Source organism: Bos indicus, chromosome 1, assembly GCF_029378745.1.
Source record: "Bos indicus isolate NIAB-ARS_2022 breed Sahiwal x Tharparkar chromosome 1, NIAB-ARS_B.indTharparkar_mat_pri_1.0, whole genome shotgun sequence".
Classification (NCBI taxonomy): Eukaryota; Metazoa; Chordata; class Mammalia; order Artiodactyla; family Bovidae; genus Bos; species Bos indicus.
In genome coordinates this window covers 45,987,238-46,013,530 of record NC_091760.1, presented here as the reverse complement: position 1 = coordinate 46,013,530, position 26,293 = coordinate 45,987,238, and the positions used below count along the sequence as shown (strand labels likewise).

The window sequence follows — 26,293 nt, the reverse complement described above, 5'->3', positions numbered from 1 at the left end:
AAGGTCAACTTCTTGTTTTCAACTGTGGAACAAATATGTTAACGGAGATGGAGTCATTAGAGATAATGACAATATATGTGAGTGATTTTATTTTCCTCTTCATTAGAAACAGTAGTACTATCGGTTCTGATATGACATAATCTCATTAAAGTAATATATGTAATAGTTAAACTTTTCTTCTTTTTAAATATGTAATATTTACCTTACTTTCATCAATACCTTATTTTTTCACACTCTAACTCGTAAGTTTGATTGGAACAGCAGCACAAACGCTCCCCATGGAGCCTTTGTTAGGCTTATTTTATTGACTCTCCAGTACTCTTGCCTGGAAAATCCCATGGATGGAGGAGCCTGGTAGGCTGCAGTCCATGGGGTCGCTAAGAGTTGGACACGACTGAGCGACTTCACTTTCACTTTTCACTTTCATGCATTGGAGAAGGAAATGGCAACACACTCCAGTGTTCTTGCCTGGAGAATCCCAGGGACGGGGGAGCCTGGTGGGCTGCCATCTATGGGGTCGCACAGAGTCGGACACGACTGAAGCGACTTAGCAGCAGTAGCAGCAGCACTGTCTCTCTAGTTCCAAGTGTCTGTATACCTGAGTGTGAATTGTGTCTCTAAACCCGGTGTTGGTCCTGCCATTGTGTCCATCAGGGGTTCCCCTGTTACTCCATCGGTGTGATGCTACAGGAAGAAACATAAGGCAATCATCACTACTTTTCAGTCCTCTCCCAAGTGTTTAAACAGACTGGATTCAAACAGTTTGGGGGTTATATCTAGTCTCAGGTTTGCTTCCTAAGGAGCCCATGACTTTGTTTACTGGCTCCTCAGAAAACAGGGTAAGTTACATGTAAATGTAATGTGTGCTGGTATATCCTAGAGAGACAGATGCTCTATAAAATGTAAAATGTAGTACTGAAATCAGGACATAGTTATGTTTTAACATGATGTTTGTCTCAATTCTAAGTGATGTCAGAAGTGACAAAATTGAATTTTTAGTCAGTCTTGGATTCTCTGTACAGCTCTTTTATTCCACAGATGCCTAAGCATAACACAGCTTTCATCCAGTTAGACCTTTAGAGAATATCCAGTCACTCAGTCAGATTAACTACAGTATTTAATGAGGAATCTAGACACACTGAGCCCACACAGCATGTCCAGAGCCAGAACAGTACTGGCTTTTCTTTTGATCTGCCTTGGAGAAATGCTTTCAAATTCAGGGCAGAGGACTCACTCTGATGCCTGGTTCAGCGGAGCTGTGCCTTCTTTATAGATGTGTTTCTGTACCAAGGGCTGTCTTGGCTATGTAGCAACTTCTGTCACCACAGAAATATTTGGATAGACTTCAGTCATTGGAAGCAAGCCAGGGGGGAAAAAAATCTAAATTTCAGTAAGCTATCCAACCCTGCAAATGCTCTAAACTGCTCTCTTTGGCAGATTCTAATTGGCAGCATTTTTGCAGTTAAGAAAGAAGGGATGAATGCTAAAATGTCTTTTGGAGATGGAATTGCTAGAATGTGGACAATGACTGAATGGTGTCATGGTGAGAAGGAGGACACAGTGATTTCCAGCTTAGGCAGGTGGTGGTGGTTTAGTCGCTAAGTCGTGTTTGACTCTTGGCAACCCCGTGGAATGTAGACTGCCAGGCTCCTCTGTCCATGGGGATTCTCCTGGCAAGATTACTGGAGTGGGTCACCATTTCCTTCTCCAGGGGATCTTCCCCGCCTAGGAATCAAACCTGGGTCTCCTGCATCACAGATGGATTCTTAACCAACTGAGCTACCAGGGAAGCTAGCTTACACAGGTGGTAGATGCCAATACCATTAACTAAGGCAGGGAACACAGAGGGAGGAATAAGGTGCTAGGTTTGGAGGGCCAGTTGGATTGGTGGTTGAAATGAATTTTTGGCTTTCTAAACAGAAGTCAATATTTAGGATGTAGATTTGGGAGCCATGTGTCTATGTGTCTACTATGTATAGAAGGTTCTTAAATTTTGAGGGAATGATACCATCCAGGAGAAGGTACAGACTGAGAAAATAAGAGATCAGAGATCAAAGTCTTAGAGGGCATGGTTACACTTAAATAGTGGATAGAGGAATGAGGAGCCAGCAGAAGTTTTTGTCAAATAATCAGAGAGTACCAGGAAAGAGGAACTCAGGAGGCCAGGCAGGGAAGGCCATGAGTAACAGTGAGGAGGAAGAGGCCAGAAAAGCCACTGGCCTTGACAGTGTAGGTCTAGAAGCCTGCATCTGAAACCTGTGGGCCAGTGCTTCAGAGGTCAGCAATTTTCAGACTTGGGAAAGGTAAAACAGCATGGATACCATAGATCACATGCATATTCATAAGTCTGCAGTGAGAAGCAGGAGCAGTCACACTACTCAGGATAAATAAAAACTGTAAATTGACTTAGATCAGTTCTAGTCAGGTTTTGCTGTCAAAGAGGCTAAGCAAAAAAATAAAAAATAAACCTTTTTGGTCTTTAGAACATTTTGCTATTCAGAACCATGGATGAGGTCTCATGGATCCATGGGTGCAGGAGATTAGTGAAATGGAAGGCCATCTACAGTGGATGGAGAAGACGCAGTTAAGAAACCAGGAAGCAGAGGCAGAGTTCTTAGTTGAGAGCAAGAAAGGGATTGTTTGAAGGGGAAGTGTTAAGGAACTGGTTATTAATTTTAGGATTTTGGAACTCTTGAGTTGTTTTATGGGTGGAGGGGGAAGAATTCATAGATAAATGAAAATATGGATTAATAGAGAAAAATATAAGATAATAGAAATGATAGAAAGTGAAAGGTCCCAGAGGAGACACAAGGGAAGGTAACACCAGAGCACGAGTGAAGCTCTGAAAGTGGCCTCTGCGAGGCAGGAGACCTGCTGCCTCTCAGACTGTGCCTCCGGGTCCAAGGTTGGAATAAAGGAAGTGGCAGGCTGGACATGAAGGAGGTGTGTGGTCTATGTGTGTTACTTATCTGAGAATATCTTTGTAGGCTGTTGCAAGGGTAAAGCTCACTGAAGATTTCTTAGTGCCCCATCTCCATCAGAGAGCAACACTTTCATTCTCCCATCTATTCTGGTAGGACCCTCTTGGTGTTCGTTCACATTTGTCCATATTAGACACTTCCATTCACAGTTGTCTTCTGGTAGCTGAATTTTTCTTTGAAGAGATGCCCTTTATTCAAAAGGTAGTTAATATATATATATAACTGGTAAGTTAATTTGTTCATTAATATAAATGATAAATTGGCTAATACAAATGGGTCTAAAATATAATAATAGTAAATATTTTAATAAGGAAATCAAAACTGCCTTCTCAGTTAAATTGTCATGATTTGCATTCATAAGTTTCCCCCAGCATGGAAGATTTAGGTTTTTAGAATCATGCTCTTATTCAATTTAATACACAACAGAATGCCACATAGGGGAAAAAAAAAAGTTGCATTTCTTGGAGCTGCCATTGACCAAATAAGAGAATGATTCACATCCCTTTCCTGTGAATATTTCTAGTTCTTTCCTTTCCACTGATTTCACCTGCTTTAGAACGTCTGGTATGGCAGTTATTAAATCATCACTTCATGGTTAAAACGTGCCAGTGGCAGCAGCAGGAATCCACATTATGCTTGTCTGAATTCCTCAGAAAACTAAGGCAGGCCGCAGGTAATGTGTTTACAGTATGGTGGATTTATTGGTAGCACATTTCTTCTCAGCTTTTCCCTTCCTTAATCCCACCTCCTCTCTGTGCAGTCTAGCACTGGAACCAATTAGGATGTTTATAAACTACAGGCTGCTTTGTATGGCCATGACCTTCTCATAGCCACATCAAAGTGCCTTCTCCCTCACCCTACAGATAAACAGTTAGTTTGAATTGCGGCTGGAAATTCTTCATGTTTTACTGCTTGAATCTTTCAAAAGACTACATAGCAGTGGTGAAATGTTCACCATTATGGTGGGTTTTCTCTCACTTTGTCCACCACTGATCTTTTTTGAAGTTAACCTTTTTAAAACAAACAAAAATCCACATTTCAAGTTCTCCTGGTTGTTATCTTTTAGCTCATAGAAGTTCTAATAGAGTTACATTTCTTTCCAATGGACCAAATTCCACAACTGTGATTTCACTGGTACTTACTCAGTGGCCTAGACTAAGAACAGATGTGACATTCACATTAAATGTAATCTCCAAAAGCCATAAAAGAAAATGAATGTCCATTTTATACAATCTTTTTTCTGCACGAATAGTAAAGTTGTGCTTGTCCACCTTGTGGTACAAAAGTTTTTTCTTCATCTTTCTCAGAGGGAGAATTCTAGCCTGAATCCTAATTTTTTTTCCCTCCAGCACCATATAAGATGCAAGAAAGTTACACTGCATACCTAAGGGTATTTATGAATTTAGTGTGGTAGGAAAACTTTTCAGTGAGTAAGTAGGGTTGACAAGGACTTCCTTGTAGGGAAACTGAGTCAAAGAAATACATTATATTACTCCTGAAAGGAGATTTGCCATAGAAATTTGGTATTAACAATAGGCAAGTCAACCTGATATTTTCCCCAGTGAGCGATAAGGCATCACTTCCCAGCCTACCATTTTTATTTCCAAAGTAGAACTGGACACAGGTATTAAAAATGTACCACAGATCAGAACTGAATATGAGTAGGCTTGTAGTGTAGCATACATTTGTCTCCCTTGTTTTCCTGCCAGGAGGCCCTAATACTTATACTAGAAGCCACATCACTAAGAATGACAAAAATGGCAAAATTTATCTAACATTTCCTACTTGACAAGCACTCTCATCAACTTTACACGTGGTGTCTTCTAATGAGTGGCTGATTCCTTTTGCTCTATTTTTCTCCCTATAACTATTATGCCTTTTAGAATAAAATTTTGTTCTCTTTTTAGATCCTCAAGAGTTTTGCTTTTCTTGCCGTTTCCCCCAATTTTCAGCCCGTTTCTTTAAAATAATGTTTCCTATTTCTGTTGGTGGAATTTTAGCAGGAATATCACATGGCAGCTAACCACTTCAGACAAAAGCTGACTTCTTATTTTGAAGATAACTTAGGGAGATAACCTTCTTATGTTTATTAAATTAGTTTTTTCTTCCCTTTTTTCCCCCTCAGGGGAATCTTCAAAATGAACCATGACCAACTTTGTTTTACTGCCACTAGAACCTTCCCTAATACACTGACATTTTTCCATTTTGGAAAGACAGTCCTTTTCTTGCCTTAGTGTTTTAGCCATTGTGAAAATATCTTTACTTCATTCATGCTTCCCAGGGTTTTATGTCTGTGGGTTGAGTTTCACTCCAGGTATGGCATTTAGAATGCACAGTGTTTTATAATCTTTTTCTTTCAGTTCCAAGAGATGTGCTCCTTCCCCATAAGCCAGACCCCGAAGTCTCTCAGAGCGAACCTGGTAAATGAACTGTTTTATTCTCCCAGTTAGGAAGTGTATTTTTCAAAAGATATTCTTGAGGCAAATATATTTTTGCAATGAGGGTGATATGCAGAAGAAGCTCAGAGAAAATTTTAGATAGAAAATGTGTATTTCTTTAGAGGAAGATTTAATCATACAATCTGCTTGACATATTTCCCCCATGAGGGAATAGGGTATAATTAGTTTATTTTCCCTGAAAGTGTTTTTATTGAATAGGAAATCATGCTAAAGCTATAAGATATAATTATTAACTGAGTCAACCATGTTCATGTTTTTTCAGGGTGTAAATATAGCTACATCCAAATGTGGGTGTAGTTTTAAATTAAAAATATGGGTGCCTACCCAAATTTTCCTCATAGTGACAGCAAATGAAAACTTTAAAGTTTTAGCTAAACTAAGTTCCCTGGGTGTCATCTGATACATAGAATTTTCTTATATTTATTCTGATTCTCTAAGAGAATGTTTAAATGTTCAGATGGGTGCATTGTAGAGGCACAGAAACTAGGTTTACTCCCCCAGGTAGTAATTCTCATAAATATATTTCTTTGGTTTGCTTTTGGCCTAGTTCTGCAACCTGTTACCTTTAGAATCCATCTGCCAGAGACAACTCTAGGTAATGGTTTTTCCATTTGACTCACTCTAATTTTTTTCCTGGCTGCCATCAAGATTGCAGGTCTTTCTCAAACAATTACACTGAAACATCCTCCCTTCTCAGTCCTCTTCATTGTTTCATTCTCATTATTTTTTACCCTTTTCAGAATAGAAAGGCAGTGGTTTCACTGTTTTAAAGGTTTGCTCTGAAGACCAACTTAAGAACGCTCATTACCACGTTCATCCTCACCTACCTCATTTATCTGTGTTCAAAATGATCCCACCTTACTCATGTCCATATAATTAACATTTCTGCTGGCTTAATGGTTCTCAGCCGTGGCCTTAACAACACACTAACATGCTGTGGAAGGCTCTGGCAAGTACTTATTATATATCTCAAAATACTAAAATTTGCCACTGGTTTATTTTTAAAAATAGATTTGAATGGACTCCAGATGGTTGCTACAGTGATGATATCGTCTCCTCTGGGTGATCCTGTGTGCTCTCTTGGAGGGGAGAGATGCAGCTGAGGGACCTAGAACCATGTCTAAACCATACCCATCTTAACCAGGCATGGTCATGGACTGTGTCAAGCACTGAATGTTGTTTATTATCTATCCTGGTGCGGGAAAAAACAGTTGAGAACCATTATTCTGATACTCCACAGGTTCCATGCACACTTAACTTTCTTTTCCATGACCCACTTAATGTTTTCCTTTTTGTATTTCAAGTAACAGAATCTCATGTAATATTATTTTGGCTGGTTGCTGGCTTTTGAATCTAAAGATTGACAGCCTTGGTACTTACTTGTCTTTTCAGCTCCTTTAGAGACACGAGGCAGCCCTTTGATTCCTATGATTTCACCAAGTACTAGTCAAGAGGAACTACAAACCACTCTTGGTAAATGTTGCTTTGATATTCAGCCCAATGAGGACTTAACATTTTAGGAATTGCCCTTAAAGTAGCCATACATATGTTGTGTTCGTGGTATTCCAAACAATAGAGGATCTCTTTTTATCACTGTAAAAGATATCCATTTCACTTGATTCTTTTACATTAACTGTGTATTTGTCCTTCTAATATTTATGCTGATTTCCAATACAAGATGAGACTGTTTTAAAACATCTTAACAAAACTTCAGTTACTTTTTTGGAAAAAGAATCTTCCCGATATATGTATAATTATGGCTGGTTTGCGTTGTTGTATGGCGGAAACCAACACAACCTTGTAAAGCAATTTCCCTCCAATTAAAGAATAAATTAAAAAAAAAAAACTTCCCAGTGTATATCAATGCTATACTTTCTTGTTGCTTTTTCCATATTTGAAGCTGCATTTGGGAAGAAAAATTTTATTTTTTAAATCTGAATATCTTATAGTGTTAAGTGCAATGCTAAGCAATGGGAATGCCAAAATACAACTGCTTTAAAGGTAAGTCCTTACCTTGGAGAGATCGCCATCTAATACAAAGACAGGATTTAGCAATAATTGTGCTTCCTCTGGAGAAGGCAATGGCACCCCACTCCAGTACTCTTGCCTGGAAAATCCCATGGATGGAGGAGCCTGGTAGGCTGCAGTCCATGGGGTCGCTAGGAGTCGGACATGACTGAGTGACTTCACTTTCACTTTTCACTTTCATGCATTGGAGAAGGAAATGGCAACCCACTCCAGTGTTCTTGCCTGGAGAATCCCAGGGATGGGGGAGCCTGGTGGGCTGCTGTCTATGGGGCTGCACAGAGACGGACACGACTGAAGTGATTTAGCAGCAGTGCTTCCTCTGTGCTACCCAGTGTTCACATATTTTTAAATTTAAGACACATTACAAGTTTGTGGTGTAGATTCTATTGTCCCATTTTACAAATTAGAAAACTGAGGCATTGAAAGATTTTTAAAAATCTGGCCAAGCTGTAGAGCTAACATCAGAGCCAAACTGGAACCCCCATTCTCAGTTGTCAGAGCTCCTGGAATTCACTCTCATATTATCCATTACAATGAGATCATAGAGAAATGAGCAGCACACTGAACAAGCAAACTACCTGGGGGTATCAGGGAAGGCTTCACAGAGGAAGTGGCATGTATGCTAGGTCTTCCAGTTGGAATGAGAGTTAAAGGTATGAAGGGCTCTTCAGGTTAAAGAATGATGGGGAAGAGGCACATACAGAGAATGGTAGCCAGACTCATCTGAGGAACATGTGGGTGGCCATGAAGACACACAGGTGGATGGATGAGTCAGGAAGACTGGTTGGGATGAGCTGGCCATGCTCTCGAGGAGTTCAGCATCAATGTCTTCACCCTCATTTGCCTGTGACTTGGCTGAATGTAAACAGGAAAGCAAGAATTCCCAGCTTGTGTCTGTTGGCTCCTCTGCCCTGTCCACACCACATCCCCCGTGGTTATGTTTAAATCAGTGGCTTTACTTTCCTCCCTTCATCCCTTTTCAGGTCAACCCATTCTTTGTGTGTGAAATAAAGTTATTGATCCCATTTTAAAAGGAATCCTTTTTGAAGGAAAATACTTAAAACTGAATGAGCAAATATATCTTAATTACCAAATATTTATCTATTACAGCATAGGCCCTCAAAGTCAGCTTTACCCATGAGAGGAAGTCAAAAGTACTTATCAAGAACCACTGCTGAATATGTTAATTATCTAAGTTCCACTTCTGTTTTTTTTGCCTTTTTTTTTTTTTTTTTTACTATATCTTAGTTTATTGGGCCAACTATCACAATTATCTATGAGCAGAATCTAGATTATAAAACAGGCAGAAAATATGATGACAGCATATTTATTTTCACCAAATATTTCCTTGGATCCAGTATGTGGCAAAGTGAATAGTATAATTTGCTCTGTCAGTATGATATTGTAATTATTTCAAGTTAATATAGGAGTGTTTATTTTGTTAGGAGTAATGTGTCTGTATGTTAATAAACTTTGATTTTCATGTGAGATAAATAGAATATTTATTCTTATGTTGTGTAAATGCACATTATTTTCTATGATCTATTTTTTCCAGCTCACCTAAATAACTTGTGAAGGTCGTGAAATAGAAGGAAACATGAAGGCAATGATACATAAGACAGGAAGCATATCCAAGAGTATAGTCATGCCCGATATCATTAAACAGTGATCCTGAACTAAAAGCTTTCAGAGATCCTTATAATAATCATTAATATAATAGTTTAAGGAGACAGTAAATATAATAAATCAGAGTTATTAAAATGTACCAGTAACTTTAAAATAAGATGATCACTAGGCATAGTTATAAATACAACTTACCCTTATATCATTGCATGGGGAAAAAAAAGAGTGTGGGGTTTTTTCTTGTTTTTTGTTTTTTTTTTAACTTGTTCATTAATGATATTTATTTAAAGCCATTTATCTTACTGTGTTTTTCCCCAGCAGCAACAGACCAGTCTACCCAAGAACTCTTCACAACAAAGGTTCCACAAACAACTGAATTGGCAAAGACAACTCAGGGTAAAGCTATTTCCCTACCTCTGGATAGTGGCTTTTCCTTCTTTGTTTAAGCAGGAAGAAAATTTTCCTTTAAGAAACAGAATTTTCATCACAGTGAGTTAGTTTAAATTTTTTTCACTTCATAGCTCAGAACATCAGCCAAGTAGTAATATTTATATGATTACCAGTTAAATGTAGGAAAGACAGTCTCTTTAGTTAGAGCTTTGCTTTTGAATGCTTATGTTCTTTGCAGCTGATGATAATGACTACAAATGTAAGCTCCTATTTTTTTTCCCTTGCCTTACCTTCTTTCGCCTCATTTTCCAGATCTGATAAATAATAATCTGTTACCTTCCTTCTTCTCCTCTTACTTTCTTTACCTCTTTTCCTCTTTGTCCTATCTCCAAAACTTGATGAACTCATTGATGTTGCAGCCTGAGAAAGGGAACTAGCAACAAGAAAATCATTTTTAAATATGAATTAATATTAAAACATCCAGGAAGGTTTGCTCTGGGGTTTCCTTATATTATTTCTTCTTTCTGCTTTTTGGGAAGTCAACTCGCCTACACAAAGCTTTTTCTCACATCCTCATGCTCTCAGACACCTTTCCTTTTTATACACTTCTTTCTTACTCGGATTGTAACCAGTTGCAGATTTCCAGGATTTTCATGTTTTTTTTTTTCTTTTCTTTTTTTTTTCCCCTTAATAGCCCTCTTTTGCCCATTTCTACCTCTAGCATGTAGAAGGAAGCCCCCCAAAATGAGAGCAAATAAATTTTAAAGAGCTGCAAGACAAATTTATTTTACTCAATTGTCAGTTATACTGGAGGGAGGGATTGGGAGAAGAAATATAGCAATAAGAGGAAATGACAATAAAAGAAATCTACCTTTAAGGGATATATTTTAGAATAAGTAGAGAAGTACTTATTCTAAATGAACATGACTGAGAATACTCACAATGGTATAGGGTAGTTCTTATAAATTTTCTAAGTCTTTTGAATTTGTTTCATTTTTATAATGGCTTAAATGTTAATTTTATTATTTACTTTATTACCTTTCTGTTTATTAACTTTTATTTATTTAAAAAATATGCACAGAATTAAGGAGCCTAGTGTAATAGCAGTCTTCCCACACCCTCATTATCAGTTTCAGAGGTTAACAGCAGATGTTCAATCCTATTGCATCCATACCCCATCCTGATCTTTATATGTTTGTAACATTGCAATGGCACCCCACTCCAGTACTCTTGCCTGGAAAATCCCATGGACGAAGCAGCCTGGTGGGCTGCAGTCCATGGGGTCGCTAGGAGTCGGACACGACTGAGCGACTTCACTTTCACTTTTCACTTTCATGCATTGGAGAAGGAAATGGCAACCCACTCCAGTGTTCTTGCCTGGAGAATCCCAGGGATGGGGGAGCCTGGTGGGCTGCCATCTATGGGGTCACACAGAGTCGGACACGACTGAAGCGACTTGGCAGCAGCAGTAGCAGCAAACCTCTTTAATGTCTGGCTTAATAGAAGATATCTGGATTCTCATAATCAAACACATTGACGTTTTTACAGCAAGATATGTATTGACAATAAGCGGGATAAATATTCTTCAGGTTGTATTGCCAAATGAGAAAAAGATTTCAGCTTTTAGAGCCTTGTAAATTTCAAAATTGAAAATAAAAGATAATAGGCGTTTTCTTTTCTTGTTTTTGCTTCCTCTTACTTTAATGGGAATATCAGTATTTTTATCAAATTGCTTCTAGAACTTGGCTTTATAGATGAATTTCACAGTTGATTGGATGTGTATTCAAGATCTGATACCATTCTATGAATTATCTTAACATATTTATATAATGTACTACATTTTAATCATTTTCTTATGTTCTGAGGATCCTTAACTTAACCTATGTGGCCCTGGGATCCACACTTTTCTAGACTTGTGCCAAGGCCCTTTAAAGGGGGCTCACCAGGAATGCATTTCCAACATGACCCAGGCCAGTAACCCTGCTTGGGGGTAGAGGGTAAGCTTTAGTAACAGCACCCTCCTGTGTGTCCTGGATCACCCTTCGACCCAACCCTCATAAGCGTGTGCCTGAGCATTGTGGACGAGGAAGTTGATCCATTGCATTGTTTTTAGCATGTTGTGTTTCTAACAGTAGGCATTAGATGCACAAGACGGCACACAGCAACTTGAGAGATGCTGTGAGAATGAAATTGTTCCTCTTGATCTTCACACTTCACCCATTCGTGTCCCTTGTGGCTTTTTGGTCTCCGGGCCCTCAGCAGTAAGGCCCTAGTGCTCCAAAGAAACTTAATGCCTAAAACCTACAGCATGAATGTGCTAGTAGGGTCTCCAGCACCATCCCTCTCTGCCATTCCTGCTTCTTTGTCAGCTGAGACAATTGCCTGCAGCTCTATTTGAAACCCTGACATATTCAAGCTTCTCTCCTTTGCTCCTCTTATCTCAACCCATGGTAGAAATCCATTGGCCAGAGGCATCCTGGGGACTTTTTTTTTTTTTTAAATCCTTACTTTATTTGGCTGTACTGGGTCTTAGTTGCGGCATGTGGGATCTAGTTCCTGGACCAGGGATAGAACCCAGGCCCCCTGCTCTGGGATCATGAAATCCTAGCCACTGGACCATCAGGGAAGTCCCTCTGGGGGCATTTTGATTATTTATTTCAGCCCCTGATCTTTATACCACCCAGAGAAATGTGTACCCTTCTTTTCCTCCCCCAACACTGGGAAAAACAAAGGTCCTTAAAGGTATTTCTCCTATAATCCCTGTTTGTCTATTTTTTATGTTATCTTTGTCAGTATTTTTAGTATTCTTTTTAAACAATTTTATAAAACTCTTTAGATATGAAGCTATCTTTTAAAATTAGTTTTATTATCAGTCACCAAAAGCTATGTCGAGATGATATTTACAATATTACATCCTCACAATGTGTCTTTGTCTTTTATTTTTTAGTTTAAAATTGAAACCCTCAAGCAGTTTTCTCAAGGCCCTGTATTATCTAGTGATGAGATATGTAATTCACAGCCTAAACCTGTTATATTTCAACTCCTTTATGAAAAGTTCTTTCAAAATATAAGTAAAGGCTACAGAAAAAGAAATTCTGATCCTGTGGCTTAGAAATAATGAATGAATGTAGTACTGATTATTTCTGTGTTCTAGTCAAAGTTTCTTTTCTAAAGTTTTAAATTTTATATATATTCTAGAATGATACTAATAGAGCCATGATTCTTTATATTTCTTAAAGCAAAGACAATCTAACATTGAAGAAATTAACAAGAGAGCTGAAGTATATTCAACTGACAGGGAACCCTACCACTCTCAAAGAAAATTGAAGAAAAACATTTGCAAGTCATCACCACATACTTTAGGGTGTGTGAGAACTGATTTTTTAAAATAACATCAGTTCCTCTGTTCACTCTTGTTATTACATGTTGAAAGTCCCATGTTAAACCTACAGAGAATTTCAGAACATGTCTGCTATTTTTGGCCTGAAGTTTGGCAAAAGTCTGCTCATCAGTCTTCACATTGGAAGTTTATAAATGAGCTACATTATAATATGTTTTGCAGGTGTATTTTTTTTTTAATGTGGTAGGCAAGGCATTTGCTGATTTATGGTTACATAAATACCCACTCAAGATGTGAACAAAATCACTGAAACTGTAATCTACTTACAAAGTTTGCACAAAAATTTTTTCCAGTCTTAGCTAAAGCATTACCAAGAAAGTTGGTGGCAGGAGGCAATGTGGTGTGTTGAGGCGGGCAGAGGAGGGAAGATGAGGATAGACACATTCCAGGACGGATGCACACTTTAAAAGCTTATAGAGGAGCTTCCCTGGTGGTTCAGCGCTTAAGATTCCACCCTTCCACTGCAGGGAACTAGTGTTCAATCCCTGGTTGAAGAACTAAGATCCTGCATGCTATGTGGCCAAATATATAAAGAAAGAAGAAAGAAAGAAAATCACCCATTTACAGAGTACTGGTTTGTGTCAGAAATGGAAATGGCATCACTGACTCGATGGATGTGAGTCTGAGTGAACCCCGGGAGTTGGTGATGGACAGGGAGGCCTGGCGTGCTGCGATTCATGGGGTCGCAAAGAGTCGGACACAACTGAGCGACTGAACTGACTGACTGACAAGTCATCATTAATGGTTCTCACTGTGTCAGGCCCTGGAAACAAGAGCAGAAAGTAACAAGGTGGCATGTTGGTTCCTGGGAATTATGAGTATTTGATCTTTCTCACCCTCCCTTGATGAACAGGACCCAGGGGTCATTTACGTTCATCCCTAAAGCTTTACTGGAAAAGGAAGTAGCAACCCACTGCAGTCTTCTTGCCTGGATAATTCCTTAGACAGAGGAGCCTGGCAGGCTGTAGTCTCAGTTCAGTTACTCAGTTGTGTCCAATTCTTTGTGACCCTATGCACTGTAGCACAGCAGGCTTCCCTGTCCATCACCAGCTCCTGGAGCTTACTCAAACTCATGTCCATCGAGTCAGTGATGCCATCCAACCATCTCATCCTCTAGTCCCTTCTCCTCCCACATCAATCTTTCCCAGCATCAGGGTCTTTTCCAGTGAGTCACTTCTTCACATCAGGTGGCCAAGTATTGGAGTTTCAGCTTCAGCATCAGTCCTTCCAATGAATATTCACGACTGATTTCCTTTTGGATAGACTGGTTAGATCCCCTTGCTGTCCAAGGGACTCTCAAGAGACTTCAACACCTCAGTTCAAAAGCATCCTTTGGCACTCAGCTTTCTTTATAGTCCAACTCTCACATCCACACATGACTACTGGAAAAACTATAGCTTTGACTAGATGGATATTTGTTGGCAAAGTAATATCTCTGCTTTTTAATATGCTATCTAGGTTGGTCATAGTTTTCCTTCCAAGGAGCAAGCATCTTTTAATTTCATGGCTGCAGTCACCATCTGCAGTGATTTTGGAGCCACCAAAAATAAAGTCTGTCACTGTTTCCTTTGATTTCCCATCTATTTGCCATGAAGTGATGAGACCAGATGCCATGATTTTAGTATTCTGAATGTTGAGTTTTAAGCCAACTTTTTCATTCTCCTCTATCACTTTCATCAAGAAGCTCTTTAGTTCTTTCTTCACTTTCTGCCATAAGGGTAGTGTCATCTGCATATCTGAGATTATTGATATTTCTCCCAGCAATCTTGATTCTAGATTGTGCTTCATCTAGCCCGGAATTTCTCATTATGTACTCTGCATATAAGTTAAATAAGCAGGGTGACAATATACAGCCTTGACGAACTTCTTTCCTGATTTGGACCCAGTGTTGTTCCATGTCCAGTTCTAACTGTTGCTTCTTGACCTGCATACAGATTTCTCAGGAGGCAGGTAAGGTGGTCTGATATTCCCATCTCTTTAAGAATTTTCTACAGTTTATTGTGATCCACACAGTTAAAGGCTTTGGTGTAGCATATAAAACAGAAGTACATGTTTTTCTGGAACTGTCTTGCTTTTTTGATGATCCAACGGATATTGGCAATTTGATCTCTGGTTCCTCTGCCTTTTCTAAATCCAGCTTGTAAATCTGGAAGTTCACAGTTCACGTACTGTTGAAGCCTGACTTGGAGGATTTTGAGTATTACTTTGCTAGTGTGTGAGATGAGTGCAATTGTGAAGTAGTTTGAGCATTCTTTGGCATTGCCTTTCTTTGGGATTGGAATGAAAACTCACCTTTTCCAGTCCTGTGGCCACTGCTGAGTTTTCCAAATTTGCTGGCATATTGAGTGCAGCACTTTCACACCATCCTCTTTTAGGATTCGAAATAGCTCAACTGAAATTCCATCACCTCCTCTAGCTTTGTTCATAGTGATGCTTCCTAAGGCCCACTTGACTCTGCATTCCAGGATGTCTGGCTCTAGGTGAGTAATCACACCATTGTGGTTATCTTGGTCATGAAGATAGTTTTATATAGTTTTATATAGTTCTTCTGTGTATTCTTGCCACCTCTTCTTAATATCTTCTGCTTCTGTTAGGTCCATAACACTTCTGTCCTTTATTGTGCCCATCTTTCCATAAAATGTTCCCTTGATATCTCTAATTTTCTTGATGAGATCTCTAGTCTTTCCCATTCTACTGTTTTCCTCTATTTCTTTGCATTGATCACTGAGGAAGGCTTTCTTATCACTCCTTGCTATTCTTTGAAACTCTGCATTCAAATGGGTATATCTTTCCTTTTCTCCTTTGCTTTTCGCTTCTCTTCTTTTCACAGCTATTTGTAAGGCCTCCTCGACAACCATTTTGCCTTTCTGCATTTCTTTATCTTGGGGATGGTTTTGATCACTGCCTCCTATACAATGTCATGAACCTCCATCCACAGTTCTTCAGGCACTCTATCAGATCTAATCCCTAAAATCTATTTCTCACTTCCACTGTATAATCATAAGGGGTTGGATTTAGGTCATACCAGAATGGTCTAGTGGTTTTCCCTACTTTCTTAAATTTAAGTCTGTATTTCGCAGTAAGGAGTTCATGATCTGAGCCTCATTCAGTTCCTTTTCTTGTTTTTGCTGACTGTATAGAGTTTCTCCATCTTTGGCTGCAAATATAATCAGTCTGATTTCAGTTTTGACCATCTATGTCCATGTGCAGAGTCTTCCCTTGTGCTGTTGGAAGAGGGTGTTTGCTAAGACCAGTGCGTTCTCTTGGCAGAACTCTATTAGCCTTTGCCCTGCTTCATTCTGTACTCCAAGGCCAAATTTGCCTGTTCCTCCAGCTATTTCTTGACTTCCTACTTATGCATTACAGTTCCCTATAATGAAAAGGACATCTTTTTTTGGTTTTAAGTCTAGCAGGTCTTGTAGGTCTTCATAGGACGGTTCAACTTCAGCTTCTTCAACATTACTGGTTGGGGCATAGACTTGGATTACTATGATATTGAATGGTTTGCCTTGGAAATGAACAGAGATCATTATTTCATTTTTTGAGATTGCATCCAAGTACTACATTTCAGACTCTTGGTCTAACTCTCAGACTAGGATGGCTACTCCATTTCTTCTAAGGGATTTCTTGCCCACATTACTAGATATAATGATAATCTGAGTTAAATTCACTCATTCCATTCTAGTTTGCTGATTCCTAAAATTTTGATGTCCACACTTGTCATCTCCTGTTTGACCACTTTCAATTTGCCTTGATTCACGGACCTAACATGAATTTAGGTCCTATGTAATATTGTTCTTTATAGCACCAGACTTGACTTCCATCACCAGTCAGATCCACAACTGGGTGTTGTTGTTGCTTTGGGTCCATCTCTTCATTCTTTCTGGAGTTATTTCTCCACTGATCTCCAATAGCATGTTGGGCACCTAATGACCTGTGGAGTTCATCTTTCAGTGTCCTGACTTTTTGCCTCTTCATACAGCCTATGGGGTCACAAAGAGTCAGACATGACTGAGTAACTAACACACAAAGCTTTAATGAATGGCACTAAGTGAGTATTTATTCAGTACAGGGTTCATGAGCTAAGACAATTTGATAGAGATCACATGTTTCTACTCTTTTCTTCTTACATACCTAAAATATTTTTCTTTTTGCCATTATGATTACTTATCTTCTTTAGCAAAGTATTGCTCTATAATGACTCTCTGGTTGAGAAATATGAATAGATAGATGGATGGATTGATGGACAGATGGACAGATACATAGATGGATGGAGGGTTAGATGATTGACTTCTGTGTTTATCATATTAAGCAACCATGTGGTGAAATAAATGCCCTTGAAAACATAGACTAATTGGTGACTAATCCTTACCTTACTTTGACTATGTGCATCTTTAATTTCCAGTCATGCATATTTTCACTTGCTTTATTTTCCTTTAGCGGGCTTTCCTGGTGGTTCAGACAGTAAAGAATCTGCCTGCAATGCAGGAGACCCAGATTCCATCCCTGGGTCAGGAATACCCCCTGAAGAAGGAAATGGCCACCCACTCCAGTATTTGCCTGGAGAATCCCATGAATAGAGGAGCCTGACGGACTGTAGTCCATGGGGTCACAAAGAGTGGGACACGACTGAGCAACTAAACATGCATTTTCCTTTAGCATCAATGCTCTAATGCATACTTGCAGATTTAAAATGTTCTTTATGCTTCCATGCAAAGTGCGTAAGTTGTTGGTCTGTAGAGTACTGAAACTCCTTTGGTTATTAAATCTGAGTTTCCTCTGTTTCAGCACCACACAGATTATATACTACTACTATGAGGCCCAGAACACCTGACAAACCACACATCAGACCTGGTAAGTTGTTCCTCTTTCTGATGATCTAAATAATCAACATACCTAGGAAGATATGCTTCCCTGGTTGTTGAGACAGGAAAGAGTCTGCCTACAATGTAGGAGATCCGGATTCGATCCCTGGGTTGGGAAGATCCGTTGGAGGGGGAAATGGCAACCTACTCCAGTAATTTTGCCTGGAAAATCCCATGGATGGAGGAACCTGTCAGGTTACAGTCCATGGGGTTGCAAAGAGTCAGATACGACTGAGTGACTAACACTTAACTGAAAAAAAGAAGATATAAAATGTATTGAGTTCCCTGGTGGTCCAGTGGTTAGGATTCCAAGCTTCCACTGCAAGGGGTGCAGACTTGATACCTGATTGGGGAACTAGGATCCTGCATGCTGTGCAGCATGACCAAAAAAAGAATGTATTGAAACAGCCAAATGACCAAATGAGGGCTATATATCCTGAAACTGAAATAAATTACATACAAAATTCTGATCCTTGTGGGTAAGTGGAGAGGTAATCATGAATCCATGGAAGCAACAAGACTTGACTGAAATTTTTTAAGGATAAGCAGACTCAGAGACTACTATGGAAATTTACCAATATAACATCATTTTGAAAATAGTATTTTTGCCTAAATCACACATACTCTCTCGTCCTCCTTCAGTTTTCCATGGCAATTATAGAGATAACATTAGCAATAGCTTACTCCTTGGAAGGAAAGTTATGACCAACCTAGATAGCATATTCAAAAGCAGAGACATTACTTGGCCAACCAAGGTTCGTCTAGTCAAGGCTATGGTTTTTCCTGTGGTCATGTATGGATGTGAGAGTTGGACTGTGAAGAAGGCTGAGCGCTGAAGAATTGATGCTTTTAAACTGTGGTGTTGGAGAAGACTCTTGAGAGTCCCTGGACTGCAAGGAGATCCAACCAGTCCATTCTGAAGGAGATCAGCCCTGGGATTTCTTTGGAAGGAATGATGCTAAAGCTGAAACTCCAGTACTTTGGCCACCTCATGTGAAGAGTTGACTCATTGGAAAAGACTCTGATGCTGGGAGGGATTGGGGGCAGGAGGAGAAGGGGACGACAAAGAATGAGATGGCTGGATGGCATCACTGACTCGATGGACGTGAGTCTGAGTGAACTCCGGGAGCTGGTGATGGACAGGGAGGCCTGGCGTGCTGCAGTTCATGGGGTCGCAAAGAGTCGGACACGACTGAGTGACTGATCTGATCTGATCTGATGATGTATTTTGTTTCAAATATTATCTTTTAAGGAAAGACGATCTCTTCCAATCTGAAAGGCTCTTGTTCTGCAAGAATACTTTTACCTGGGTTAGGAAGGTCTCCTGGAGAAGGGAAAGGCTACCCACTCCAGTATTCTGGCCTGGAGAATTCCATGGTCTGTAGTCCATGGGGTCGCAAAGAGTCAGACACGCTGAGTGACTTTCATTCCATATAAAAACAAGCAAACACACATTTTACAGGTTGTATGCATCAAAAGTAAAATGATAGTTAAACTGGAAAAAAACCTTTCTTTTTTGGCCACTCTGCAGTCTTGCAGGATCTTAGTTTCCCAACCAGGGATGGAACCCAGGCCACAGCAATGAAAGTGCTGAGACCTAACCACTGGACCGTCAGGGCGTTCCCAGAAAATGCTTTAAAATGACCAAAGTCATCAAAAGATCTAGGCTCTCCCTCACTGAACCTTGTTAGGGAAAGTTAACTTCGGGGTTAATTTGATCCATGTAAATCACTCCTAGTCTAACATACAAGTTGGACCAGAGATTCTGATGTTTTCTGTCCTTTTTCTCCTCTGTGATTCTAAGAAGTTTTAAAGTTCTAAGTGTCAAAAATGGCTTATAAGCTACTATTCCTGACGAACATCTCTCTGGGAACATGGAAGAAATAGCAAATACATATATATCTTTTGGTTTATGGAGGAACTCACAGTTTTTTTAGTAATCCTGCAACTCTTAAAGGTAACAGGTGCAGAAATCTTTGTTAAAAAAAAAATACACCTCCATGTGACTTTGTATCATGATAACTGTTGAGAACTTAATGTGTCATTGGTTATATTAAACCTTTCTACAAAATAAGGAAACAATAACAGTATGCCTAATGGTGAGTGGGTGCTTACCATGTGTCCTGTGAGGCCAGGCTTAGGAAGCTAAGGCTTAAGGAGGGCTAGGAGGTGGAGTCGAAGGCAAGCAGTCTGGCTCCAGAGCTCACTCTTTTAATTGCAACATACTTAAGTGCTTTTCCTTAAAAACTCTGCCAAATGGAGACTAAGACAGACAATTTCAATGTTTTGGTATTATTATGACTCTCAACAGAGCAGGAGAGAAATTTCAAAAGCTTTATCATATCATAATGAGACTTACACCAGCATTATGAGGAAGGATGTGTACCTAGAGACTCCTCCAAAAGAACCACCAACTTACGTGCTAGGAATTAAGGCCTTAACAATAATATACAAAATAAATGCACACCAAGTTTTGGGTTTTCACTGGGCATATGTAGTCCTGATCCTTCTTCAGTCCCAGTTTTGAGTGTGAAAGTAGTGAAAGTTTAGTCACTCAGTTGTGTCCCACTCTTTGCGACCACATGGACTGTAGTCACCATTTGCCTCTGTCCATAGAATTCTCCAGGCAAGAACACTGGAGTGGCTGCCATTTCCTTCTCCAGGGGTTCTTCCCAACCCAGGGATCAAACCAGGGTCTTCTGCATTGCAGGCAGATTCTTTACTGTCTGAGTCACTAGGGAAGCCCATTTTGAAATGTATCTACTGCTTATAAATGAAGCAAGCTATTTCCCACTTAGACCAGGTCACCTCAGAGTATATACTCAGGTCTCAAATTCAAGTCTATGATTTTCATACCAAAATTGTGATTTCTATATTGTGAACATTAGTTTTTGGTAAGTCATCATTTTTGTTGCCAGTTAAATGAGTTCCAGTTCTCTGGGAAGCTTTATTTTCCTTGACTGCAAATGTTCAACTAAAAAAAAAAAAAAGTCTAAACTGTTTATTTCCCACTTTATTATAGTTCTGAATAAGACAACTACAAGACCTAGTAGACCCAGACCCAGTGGGACACCCAGAGGGAATGGACTAGGAGCAGGTAATGATCACAGATTTATTTCCTTTTGATCCTATCAAACTCTAAATGTTTTCATTCAGTTTTTAAAATTTTGTTAAATTCACATTTAAATTTCTTTTTTTACTAGTTTTGGAAGTTCGTATAACTAGTTTTGGAAGTTCACAGAACTGAAAATTATAAATCATTCCAAAATCAAAATTTCAGAAGTCTCTGTAAACATTAACAAATAGTTTTCTACTTTTCTCAGCCCAGTCCACTAAATCAACTACAATATATAGTCTTAATTCTTAAAAATATCCTGATTAAGTATGAATTAAAATATCAAAACAGCTTTTTCCCTGATTACAAAATTAGGGAAAACTTCAAATTTTCATATATAGGTTTGGTCTTTGAGGCAATTATCAATTGTTTTTCAAGTTTATAATTTCATAAGTGCCATTATAATATTTTTAAAAGATCCACATCTGTTAGCAATCTGGAATATGATATTTAAATGAGAAGAAGAAGAAGAGGGAAGTCGCTCAGTCGTGTCCAACTCTCTGCGACCCCATGGACACCAGGCTCCTCTGTCCATGGGATTTTCTAGGCAAGAGTACTGGAGTGGGTTGCCATTTCCTTCTCCAGGGGATCTTCCCAACCCAGGGATCAAACCCAGGTCCCCTGCATTGTAGGCAGATGCTTTATCATCTGAGCCACCAGGGAAGCTTTTTAAATGAGAAGAGCAATTAGCAAATGATCACCCTGGTTACAAGCATATTTCCAAATCATTCAGTTTGATTAAATGATATTTCCCTGCCCCAATCTTATCTATGGGACATCATATAGATAACTAGGACAAATAACTGATAAAAGTTCACTCAACTCACTCAGTGGATAAATGGTAGTTATCAAATGCCTTAATATGGGATTGCATTGTTCCCTTGAAATATTTTTTAAATAATGCAGATCTTGTGCCTGCTTATGTAAAAGTGCATAAACAACATAGTTTGCTTAATGCATATATATGTATATATAATCAACCCATAATTAATTGTTCCTTAATGAGAAAGATGTGAATAGTATCTGAAGACACGTATTCAGTCTAAAAATGATTTAGATTTTTATTTAGGATGTGTTTCTGTACTAGGTTATTACAATTCTGAAGTTCTAGGAATTCACTTTCCTTCAATTAATGAGACAGATACTATAAATTCCTGATTCATGAAAAGCAAAAAAGCATTCCAATATTTATTTGTGCTCAGCTGTTCCCTTTATTCTTCCCAAGTGGGACCAGGCAGTACGTAGTGTCTCAGTCTGATGTAAACAGTCTGGCTGTGAACAACGCCACCTTCTGAATATTCAAAGTAATTCCCCAGAGTTTGTCTAAGTAAAAATAGAAGAAAGCATTTATGTCAGCAGAGCAAATGAAAGAACAAGCAGCTATGATGAACTTGAAAGCCATTAACCTTCAGTATAAGCAAGCAGTGATTCTCACTAGGAAAACGTTAATTATGTTAATTGTCTTTTGGGGAGAAAACAGAGCATGATTATGCTTTAGTTTATCAGTAGTATAAAATTTTTTCCAGAGCTACTTGTGATACAAATTGACATCTGTTACCCTCTTGTGTAGATAAAGTCAGCTTTGTAATAACTCACCTAACTTAGCTTTGAAAGGAAGACCTTTTACCAGGACTTCTTCAGTTTAATTAGTTGGTTGCTGATCAAAATAGGTTGGTGGGCACAGATAAACAAAGCTGATCTTGCTGTTTCCCCTTTCTTTGCTCCACTAACATCCCCAATCAAAATGTGTTGCACATGTTCTATGTTCTGGTGTTTCTCTATTGGGATCCCCCTCAGGGAAGAACAGGCTGACCACCTGCAAGGAGTAAGGTCAGTAGACAGCATTCCATTGTCAGCTCCTTCAGGGTCAGCCTCAGCTGAGGAGAGCCTTGATTGGAAATATGGGTGGGACATCTCTTTGTCATATAGCAACCAAATGATATTTAGCTCAGGAAAGGATGTTTGTATTACCATTCAAACAAATCGGTGTAATTTCCACTTCAGTATTCTTGCCTTGAGAACGCCATGAACGGTAAGAAAAGGCAAAAAGACAGGACACTGAAAGATGAACTCCACAGATCGGTAGGTGCCCAACCTGCTACTGGAGATCAGTGGAGAAATAACTCCAGAAAGAATGAAGGGATGGAGCAAAGCAACAACAACACCCAGTTGTGGATCTGACTGGTGATGGAAGTCAAGTCTGATGCTATAAAGAACAATATTGCATAGGACCTAAATTCATGTTAGGTCCATGAATCAAGGCAAATTGAAAATGGTCAAACAGGAGATGACAAGAGTGAACATTGAAATTTTAGGAATCAGCAAACTAAAATGGAATGGAATGAGTGAATTTAACTCATATTATCATTATATCTAGTACTGTGGGCAAGAATCCCTTAGAAGAAATGGAGTAGCCATCCTAGCAACCAAGAGTTTAAAATGCAGTACTTGGATGCAATCTCAAAAATGACAGATGATCTCTGTTCATTTCCAAGGCAAACCATTTAGTATCAGAGGAATCCAAGTTTATGCCCCAACCAGTAATGCTGAAGAAGTTGAAGTTGGATGGTTCTATGAAGACCTACAAGACCTGCTAGAACTAACACCCAAAAAAGATGTCCTTTTCATTATAGGGGACTGGAATGCAAAAGTAGGAAGTCGAGAAATAGCTGGAGTAAAAGGCAAATGTGGCCTTGGAGTACAGGGCAAAGGCTAATAAAGTTTTGCCAAGAGAATGCACTGGTCATAGCAAACACCCTTTTCCAACAACACAGGAGAAGACTCTGCACATGGACATCAGCAGATGGTCAACACCAAAATCAGATTGATGATATTCTTTGCAGCCAAAGAAGGAAAAGCTCCATACAGTCAGCAGAAACAAGACCCAGAGCTGACTGTGGCTTGGATCATAAACCCCTTACTGCGAAATTCAGACTTAAATTGAAGAAAATAGGGAAAACCACTAGATCATTCAGGTATGACCTAAATCCAATCCCTTACAATTATACAATGGAAGTGAGAAATAGATTCAAGGGACTAGCTCTGATAGACAGAGTGTCTGAAGAACTATAGATGGAGGTTTGTGACATAGTACAGGAAGCAGGGATCAAGACATCCCGAAGAAAAAGAAATGCAAAAAGGAAAAATGGTTGTCTGAAGAGGCCTTACAAATAGCTGTGAAAAGAAGAGAAGCAGAAGGCAAAAGAGAAAAGATATACCCATTTGAATGCAGAGTTCCAAAGAATAGCAAGGTGAGATAAGAAAGTCTTCCTCAGTGATCAGTGCAAAGAAATAGAGGAAAACAGTAGAATGGGAAAGACTAGAGATCTCTTCAAGAAAATTAGAAATACCAAGGGAATATTTCATGGAAAGATGGGTACAATAAAGGACAGAAGTGTTATGGACCTAACAGAAGCAGAAGATATTAAGAAGAGGTGGCAAGAATACACAGAACTATACAAAAAAGATCTTCATGACCCAGATAACCACGATGGTGTGATCACTCACCTAGAGCCAGACATCCTGGAATGTGAAGTTAAGTGGGCCTTAGGAAGCATCACTACAAACAAAGCTAGTGGAGGTGATGGAATTCCAGTTGAGCTATTTCAAATCCTAAAAGATGGTACTGTGAAAGTGTTGCACTCAATATGCCAGCAAATTTGGAAAACTCAGCAGTGGCCACAGGACTGGAAAAGGTCAGTTTTTATTCCAATCCCAAAGAAACGCAATGCCAAAGAACGCTTAATGCTATGCTATGCTAAGTTGCTTCAGTCGTGTCCGACTCTGTGCAACCCCATAGACAGCAGCCCACCAGGCTCCCCTCTCCCTGGGATTCTCCAGGCAAGAACACTGGAGTGGGTTGCCTTTTCCTTCTCCAATTCATGAAAGTGAAAAGTGAAAGTGAAGTCGCTCAGTCGTGTCTGACTCAGCGACCCCATGGACTGCAGCCCACCAGGCTGCTCCATCCATCGGATTTTCCAGGCAAGAGTACTGGAGTGGGGTGCCATTGCCTTCTCCTAAGAATGCTTAAACTACCGAACAGTTGCACTCATCTCACACGCTAACAAAGTGATGCTCAAAATTCTCCAAGCCAGGCTTCAACAGTGTGTGAACCGAGAACTTCCAGATGTTCAAGCTGGGTTTAGAAAAGGCAGAGGAACCAGAGATCAAATTACCAACATCCATTGGATCATGGAAAAAGCAAGAGAGTTCCAGAAAAACATCTATTTCTGCTTTATTGACTATGCAAAAGCCTTTGACTGTGTGGATCACAACAAAGCATGGAAAATTCTTAAAGAGATGGGAATATCAGACCACCTTACCTGCCTCCTGAGAAATCTGTATGCAGGTCAGGAAGCAACAGTTAGAACTGGACATGGAACAACAGACTGGTTCCAAATCAGGAAAGGAGTATGTCAAGGCTGTATATTTTCACCCTGCTTATTTAACTTATATGCAGAGTACATCATGAGAAAAGCTGGGTTTGATGAGGCACAAGCGGGAATCAAGACTGCTGGGAGAAATATCAATAACCTCATATTCTGATGACACCACCCTTATGGCAGAAAGTGAAGAAGAACTAAAAAGCCTCTTGGTGAAAGTGAAAGAGGAGAGTGAAAAGGTTGACTTAAAGCTTAACATTCAGAAAACTAAGATCATGGCATCTGGTCCCATCACTTCATGGCAAATAGATGGGAAAGCAATGGAAACAGTGACAGACTTTTTTTGCGGGGCTCCAAAATCACTGCAGAAGCTCACTGCAACCATGAAATTAAAAGATGCTTGCCCCCAGAAGAAAAGTTATGACCAAACTAGACAGCATATTAAAAAGCAGAGATATTACTTTGCCAACAAAAGTCCATCTAGTCAAGGCTATGGTTTTTCCAGTAGTCATGTATGGATGTAAGGGTTAGACTATAAAGATAGCTGAGTGCCGGAGAATTGATGATTTTGAACTGTGGTGTTGGAGAAGACTCTTGAGGGTCCCCTGGACAGCAAGGAGATCCAACCAGTCCATCCTAAAGAAATGAGTCCTGAATATTCATTTGAAGGACTGATGTTGAAGCTGAAACTCCAATACTTTGGCCGCCTGATGTGAAGAACTGACTTATTGGCAAAGACCCTGATGTTGGGAAAGATTGAAGGCAGGAGGAAAAGGGGACGACAGAGGATGAGGTGGTTGGATGGCATCACCGACTCAAAGGACATGAGTCTGAATAAACTCCAGGAGTTGGTGACAGACAGGGAGGCCTGGCATGCTGCAGTCCATGGGATTGCAAAGAGTCAGACACGGCTGAGCAACTGAACTGAACCACATTAACAGAACAAAGGGGAAAAAAATCATATGATCATCTCAATAAATAAAAAATCAGCCATGATACAAAATTCAAAAACCACCGTGTTGAAAACTCTCAGAAAACTAGAAATAAAAG

The 26,293-nt window shown here is 39.5% G+C and overlaps 1 protein-coding gene across 20 annotated transcripts in view; it reads left to right on the top strand.

The window, feature by feature from the left end:
• ABI3BP (ABI family member 3 binding protein) overlaps positions 1 to 26,293 on the top strand; it is a 293,142-nt gene that overhangs the window by 209,156 nt on the left and 57,693 nt on the right. For 14 of the 20 annotated variants that reach the window (XM_070787117.1, XM_070787118.1, XM_070787116.1 and 11 more), the window contains 6 exons: positions 5,342 to 5,401; positions 5,988 to 6,035; positions 6,833 to 6,913; positions 9,410 to 9,487; positions 17,670 to 17,735; positions 20,769 to 20,843. In XM_070787117.1, coding sequence (XP_070643218.1) covers positions 5,342 to 5,401; positions 5,988 to 6,035; positions 6,833 to 6,913; positions 9,410 to 9,487; positions 17,670 to 17,735; positions 20,769 to 20,843 — 408 coding nt within the window. The remainder of the gene's footprint in view (positions 1 to 5,341; positions 5,402 to 5,987; positions 6,036 to 6,832; positions 6,914 to 9,409; positions 9,488 to 17,669; positions 17,736 to 20,768; positions 20,844 to 26,293) is intronic. The other 6 variants (XM_070787114.1, XM_070787129.1, XM_070787113.1 and 3 more) reach the window with 5 other exon arrangements.